The sequence below is a fragment of the Palaemon carinicauda genome, chromosome 39, assembly GCF_036898095.1.
Source record: "Palaemon carinicauda isolate YSFRI2023 chromosome 39, ASM3689809v2, whole genome shotgun sequence".
NCBI lineage: Eukaryota > Metazoa > Arthropoda > Malacostraca > Decapoda > Palaemonidae > Palaemon > Palaemon carinicauda.
The window spans coordinates 49,775,474-49,783,200 of record NC_090763.1 but is presented as its reverse complement, the minus strand read 5'-3'; the positions used below and the strand labels follow the sequence as shown (position 1 = coordinate 49,783,200).

Sequence of the window (7,727 nt, the reverse complement as noted above, 5' to 3'; positions counted from 1 at the left end):
TAAACAATAAAAAGACTCATGTCAGCCTGATCAACATAAAAACATATTCTCCAACTTTGAACTTTTGAAGTTCTACTGATTCAACTACCCGATTAGGAAGATCATTCCACAACTTGGTAACAGCTGGAATAAAACTTCTAGAATACTGTGTAGTATTGAGCCTCATGATGGAGAAGGCCTGGCTATTAGAATTAATGGACAGTATATCATTAAGTAGCAGTTCATGCACAACTTTATCAAAAGCAGCACTTAGAGTATTATCAAGTAGCCAAATTTGTCATCGTCCATCATTTCCAGCAGATTATTTATGTTTGAACATAGAGCTGTCACCGTATAATATAATTGGCTGTTTGCTGACTGGTTATCAGGCAATATTTCGATTCTTTCTAAATGATTAACTAAGTTGTTCAAGAATTGCATATTCTAGCACTTTTGATATAAATGATATATTTGAAATAGGCCTATATGAACTTAAGTCCTGGTACAGTATATCTAGATCACTTTTCAGAACTGGTGTAACTATAGCTACTTTCTCAGATGTAGGAAGCTTACACTCATCAGTACTAGTATTTACAATTCTTGATATGATGTTGGCAAGACTGGAAAGTTTTTTTTACTCCAATTACTTCGGATATTGGTACTGGATCAATCGCACAATTTGTTTCCTTTGCCCCGTTGATAATCCCGTAACTTCGTCTTTGTTGCATTATCAATTCTCGTCAATCTTATTTGCGTATCTGGTACAGTATCAATCTGAAATAGAATATCTGTAAAATACCCAATTACATTTTTTATTTTATTTTTAGGACATTATAGAAATGCATTGGCCAGTTCTTGACAGTTATACCTATCAGGATTGATAATCATCGTTTGTTTTCTTTGTAACTTCAATAATTTCACAAGGAGAGCAATTTTATTTATTTCTAAAACTTATTTTCACTAGCACTGCGTTTTTCTTTAAAGTTAATCTAAGAGTTATAAGCTTGTGTGTTGGAGAACTGGTACACTTCTCTTCCACATTAATATCTGATGAAATATCATTCATTCTATCACTTAAAACTAGGTTTTGAGTTGTTGCACTATAAACGTTATCAACCAATTCATATGATTCCAAAAAAATGAAATGTTAGAAAACAGTATAAGTGTGAATGGAAAAAGCAATATGTGATTAAAGATGTTTATGAAAAGGCCTTTACAGCTAAATATCAAGTACCAATTATAGTTTTTCTGTTTATATGAGTGGGGATTTTTTTTTAGTCTAATACCGAGTGTGTAGAAATGAAAATGAACGAGAAATATATGAGGTATAATATCCATATAAAAAATTAACATATAAGTGTACTTAGAAAGCTATTTTCTTAAATAAAAGATATACAATAGGAGGAAAATGTCAGCAAACATGCAAGAGAACAATTAAGAGGAGCCGTTACAGCTACAGAGCTTTGATTATACTACTAATCAAATTATTATCCGACGCATCTACAATGACCAAGGCTATTGTTACTCCGAAAATTAAGTGAAAACTATATAAAGAAATGTATCTAAACATAATCACCTCACATAACCTTTTGTTAATAGCAAAATCCGCTGTTAGATCATGTAACAAGAGAATATTTGGAGGTAAAACCTTTACTAGACAGTTGAGTCTTTGTCAATGTTCGAGTCCTTTGACGAGTCCTTCGCTAAGTGGCCGATCCAGTTTTCAGGGTATCCTGTGGGATTATGGCAAGGATAATGACAGGCCCAACTTCGTGTACAATATTAAGGCTTTTGGCCTACTTCAGAAGAGATTTTACAGGTGAGACTGATAGCCACAATAGTATTTGATTATAAGAATATATGTTATATGTCGTAAATTTTGTCACCCCCATAGATGTTAAGGTAAAGTTTTACTATAACACAGGGTATAATTTCGAACAGAAAATATGTTTTCATGTAGTAAATAACGTAATTTGACCTTCATTTCAACCACAAACAGACAGAACAACCAGTTCGACTAACTTCAAAAATAGGGTAGTTTGTAGCGCTACGGCCAAGCATCCTAATTTGTTTATTATTGCTCCGACTGTTATCTTGTATAGAATAAAAACGTTTGGAAATGGTCTACGGATCTTAAATATGTTGTGTAAGGGGAGGTCCGGGGGGGGGGGGGGCGCATCCCCCCTGGGTAAGGACACGGCTTTTAGCATAGGTTAGGTGGGTTTTTTAAGTTAGCTTCCCCCGTCGTACTCGTAGGTAAGGAAACAGTTGTGTAAGGGGGGGTCCGGGGGGCGCAGCCCCCCTGGGTAAGGATACGGCTTTTAGCATAGGTTAGGTGGGTTTTTTAAGTTAGCTTCTCCCGCCAAAATCGTTTTTAGAACGACGGCCACAGTTCAGAATATTCCCGTTTTCTACGGGATCTGGCCGTCACCCTACAAAGGCTCCCAAAAATATACCGTTAGTATAGGATATAGATAATTAGCGTATTTTTTCATCAGTTTATTATGCATCCAAGAAGGTAATGTATAGAGAAGAAAAGGCTTGTTTTACCTTTATATACTGTTTCCCCAGTATGTATAACCCCCCTATATAAGTTTCCATACGTGCCGTTACGTGATTGGTTAACAGAAACGGTGGTGTAACAGTACGGCATCTGTAAAGTAAACTTAAAAGGTAAACTTGTTCAGAGCAAGTATTTTGCTATGTGAAAACTGAACGTAATACGGCAATAACAGGAAAAAACAGAAATGACAAACAATTAGTAAGATGAAGTGAAGGAAAGAATAAATATTATTTTATGGGAATGCTGTACCTTAAAATGTAATAACGGAGGAAACGGTATAAGGAGCGTCAAGTCTCGTAGTAAACTTGAATGTCGTGAGTAAAAAGAATACATACATATGTTATTAGAAGGGTCAAATACTTGAATATTGCGGGTAAAAATGAGGAGAGCTTATAAGAAAACGAGTGATCCTATTAGTTGAAATAAAGGAGGCAGGGTTTATGCATAGAAGTTCATACTTACGAACAAACATGAGTGAATACAATCTCTTTGTAGAATGTCAATAAACGAATAAAAAATATACCAGTAGTATAGGATATAGATAATTTGTGCAGTTTTCAATGGATTTATTATACTGTACATCCAATAAAAATAATGTATAGGGAAGAAAAGGTTTGTTTTACCATTACTACATATACTGTTTTTCCAGTACAGTATGTTTTCCCCAACTAAAACCCCGGGTTCCCACTGTTGGTCCCCCATGATCGACGGATATAGATCTATATATATATTTCACCGTTTTTATTTGCAGTGAAAATACTGTCATTTTTTAAGAAAATGGGCGTTTTTCTGTAGGAAAAAGCTGTTTTGTGGTGGGAAAGCTTTCCCTGTCAGTAACTATAATGAAACCAAAAATAGATTTAACCTTACCTAGGCCAGGCTAACTTTTTCAGTAGTAAACGTCCCATCCTCAACTATAGTAAAACCACCTTTTCTAGCCTACAAGGGATACTGTGCCGATGAAATAATAGTTACAGATGGAATAACACTTTGAAGAGAAAAAATAGGTTTTCCTGTAGTAAATAATGTGCTTTCACTGAATTTGGCCTTGATTTCAACAGCAAATAAACCAGAAACCCGTTAGACCATCTAAGAACGGGGACATTTTTTAGAAATCTAATAGTTTTTGCTCTGCTGTACACTCGCATTGGTCGCTTAAAAAGAAAAACATCAAGCTACTAAGTACTGGCAAGCGGTACATGCTGAGCTGCGCACGCTAACTCCATTGATTATTATTTCTTAGACAATTAAGTTTTTATTTGCAGTGAAAATAAGTGTAATTTTCGAAGAAAATCGATGGTTTTCTGTAGGAAGCACCTGTTTTTTTGGTAGAAAAGCTTTCTCCGTCCATAACTATAATAAAACCACTGGGCCTTATGGTAGGCTCATCTGACCAGATCCCCTTTTGCCAGGTCAAAATTCAGTTAATCCAGTTGGTTGTCAAATGATGGTCAGTTAACATGTGTTACTCTTACACAAATGCGCATCATCCTTGAATGGGAGTATGATTTCATTTAAACTTGAACGTCTGTTAAAATTTAACAAGGTAGTCATAACTTCTAGTGAGTGGCGAAGAAACTCACCCATCCACCTGTCAGTCACCAATACTAGTACTTTTGACTTTGGCCGCAAGCAGTATTCACATACTCTTGCTACAGCCCAAATTTTGTCTTGTTTTGATATTTGTTCTTACATGGATACAAACCATTTGCTTTTTACTATGGATAAATTGTTCCTTCTTGCTGGAAAATGAACCATAAACTTTTAACACAATGTAAACAACCTCCTAATAGTTAGCGGATTAGCAGGGTTAAACCAACCACCTCGCTCACACACTCAGTTAGACTGTATACAGTACATATCCACTTTTGATATTGGCTCGGTAGAGTGCGGATGTGCTGTCTCTCTCCCGTTAACCCTTACTAAAACTGGCAATAAACTGACATTTTTCTTTACCTTTTCAGACGTAATTGGTTTTTGAGCATTTATCAAGAAGCGGGTTTGTCATGGCATCAACTGGCGCTCTTACGTGAGGAACCTCCATGTCAGCGCAGGAGACGGATCTTTTTTACGTTTGTCCTGGGTGCAGACGACACTCATGCACTCAGGTGTCTCGTTATGCAGTGTTGGGAGGGGCCATCCTCCCAGTGGGAGTGGTATGGTAGGTGACGGTAGAAGAAGTCTAAAATGGATTCTTCTCCCTCTGGGTCTTTCTCGAGGTCTAAGAAGCCCCAACTTCTTATTCCAGCGTCTCGTCTGCCCTCCGCTGACTCAACTTGTTCAATTTCCTCTGGAGGACGATTGAGTAGAGTGATGAGCTTTTGACCTCCAGACAATCCCCTGGTTCGGCGGATCCTGTCGCTTCCCCTATCGAAGCGGCAGCACCCACTGCCAGAGGGAAGTGTCTTTGGCTTGACGCTATGCATCAGTTGTGGCCTTTCTTGGGGATTTCGAGTCCTTCCTTCAAAAAACGGCGGTTGGAGGTGCTGAAGTTAGGGGCGGGCACAGTGGGAGCGCACTTCTGGTTTTCCAGCGGTTGGCCATGACCTTCCCTCCAGAGCCTCCAGAGTGGTGTCCCTTCTTATTGTCTGTTGGCCATAGCTGAAGGGTCCTCCGCAACTTATCACACAGCTGCGAAGTTTCCTGCTGGGTCTACTCAGAATCCTGGCCAGGCTTGCGATCCCTCCTGGTTGAGCATGCCAACGGACTTCACTCAGCCAGCTGAGCTTGCTTAGCATGCTGAGTGCATTCTGTGAATTGAGCTTGCTTAGATCATTGAGTTCTTCAGAGCAACCTAATGGTGATGCTTGATGACCGCTTGCTTTTGCCACATCTCCACCACCCCTAGGGTGCATCAAGCCTTGATGAGTCTCATGAACCATAAACCTGGTTTACTGAATAGGGCCAGCTTTTTCTGATGTTTTCAGGCAATGGCAGCTCATGTTCATAGGTAAATACTCTCTGCCTTGCTCGTTTTCATCAGATCTCGCACCACAGGATCCTTGAAGAGTGTTTGTGCCCCTGTCCATGTTGCTTTAGCTCGTGAACGAACCGAGTCTTCTGCGTTGGTGCACACACCCACCACGAGCTGATGAGGAGGACGGGCGAGATCCTCACCTCTGACGAAGGTCTGCTCACTTCTCTGGCTCTGCTTGCTACCCCAATAGCACCTGCTTGTCAGTGCTCGGATTAGAACCCTGTTGAGGTTCCTGCGGCTATGCCATGTTTCAGAGAGCTCTTAGAGGTGGTGAAACAGGCAGATGGCAGGCCTGTTACACCTCCACTATCTCCGGCATCGGCTATGCCAATCCCTATCCCCTTTATGGTTTCTAGTTCACCTGTGTTCAGATGCACCTTTGGATCCCAGTGTAGAAGTTCTGTCGTGAGGTAGGCTTGTACTCCAGCGGTGCCTCGTGTTCCTTCTCCTCCTGACCATTCTTCTAGGTACCAACAATGCATACACTTTTAAGCTTCCCATTCTGGCCAAGGCCCCATGTGGGAAAGACTGGGTATTATCTCAGTTAAACCATTCAAAAGGCGAAGAGAACACAGGTAGGTTATGTCTCTGCCAGGTGGTATTCATTATCCAATGACCAGCAGGGGCTCGAGATAATTATCGGCTGTCGCCGCTAGAGCTTGTAATCACCAAACGAGCGCTCCTCTTCTAAAGCCTCCGTCGGTCCCGAAGGTTCCTCCCCAGGTCTCACGGCCAGTTGAAATTCCTTGGAAGAAGGCCCTATTCCTCATTGCTGCCTTCTCGGATTAGCCAGGGAGCGGAAAGACTTGAAGACCCTTCCAAAGATTGATTGATTAATTGATCTAGAATTCTCTGGCCTTCTGACATCAACAAAGGTCATTGACACTAATATCATTTATTGTCGACAAAGAATATTCAATTAAAACCATAAAAGCGAAGATCTCCTTATATAAAATTTAAATAGCTTTCAGATGACCTGCTTCTGAAATATATCTAAATATACCACTGGAATACTATAACACATCCTGCCCAAGAATCTTGGCAAGGATGAACCTGCTATCCTCATCTAGAGCCTCAAACAGAATTGGACCTCGAGAAATCCTGAGGTTCAGGTTAACAGAAGGGTTCTCTCAGTTCAGTCTCGGCCACAGTGTTACCGGAGGCGGGGAACCTCCACGCTAGGTCTCAGGTCCATCAAGGGACTCTGTTGACAACCTGACCCAGCCTTGGCTCCTATGGGTGTGAGTTCAACTCTGGACAAGTCGCAAGACAACTTATCAAACCATTCTCACAGAGTGCTGCCAATGGCTGCTAGCACTGAGGCTACAACCTCAGATCAAAATAAGTTGGACCATTCCTTTATGCAGGTCTTAGGCTGCAATAGGAAAATTAGCAATCTTGACGATCCTTCCTATTCCTTTACCTTTTCTGCTAAGCCCCCAGAACTGGAAAGACCAGGATTGAGTTACACTGGTCTAGGATGGTGAAGGGTGCCTGGAAGAAGGGGTTTGTCCCGGTTGCTGGTGCAACAAACTCCGTACATTTAGGACACGTCTCGTGTATTTCCTCCTCCATTTGTTCGGCATAGAAAATATTACAAGATTTGGTTGATGATCCCTCTACTCTGCCATTAGACCGGACAATTGTGGCTCTGATGAGTAACATCACACTCGACAAACTGGCAGCACAACCTGTGATGTTTTAAGCAGCAGAGGCTGCGAACATGGAGCGAGTTGCGAAGGCCTCTTTGCAACCCACTTCGTTGATTGACTTCTGGTCTGGTTTCGGTTGGTTATCTGATTGCCAATGAGAATTTTGCAAAACCAGCTAACTTGGAAGCAATGAACACCTTGTTTTCCAGAGTAAGTGCTGTTGAGTTCTTTGCTCATAACTTGGTCAACCAGTGGACGAACTCGAACGTGATTTTGAGAAGACACGACTCTATCCTTGCAAATCTCGGTAGGCAGGTACCAAAGAAAGAAGTGCTCAAGTCATGCAACTTGTTGATGGAGGGTCCTTCACTATTCTACTTGGAAGACATCGAGGCAGTTGAGTCATGATTCCCTCTTCCATAGGGCAGTAACATCTCGTCCTTTCTCCTTGGCACCAAGATCATCTTCCGTCAACCGGCAAGGACATAAGAAAGGGTCAGCAGCTTCGAAGCAGTACACTCCTAAGAAGTCTGACCTCTCAGCCCTAAATTTTATC

General features: G+C 41.0%; 1 protein-coding gene across 1 annotated transcript in view; it reads left to right on the top strand.

Annotated features, from left to right (window-relative positions):
* The first annotated feature begins 1,450 nt into the window (after positions 1-1,450).
* Positions 1,451-7,727, top strand: part of LOC137631181 (m-AAA protease-interacting protein 1, mitochondrial) — a 52,708-nt gene continuing 46,431 nt past the window's right edge. Inside the window, exon 1 of the mRNA XM_068362908.1 lies at positions 1,451-1,798. Within this exon, the coding sequence (XP_068219009.1) occupies positions 1,536-1,798 (263 nt within the window). The 5' untranslated portion in view covers positions 1,451-1,535. The remainder of the gene's footprint in view (positions 1,799-7,727) is intronic.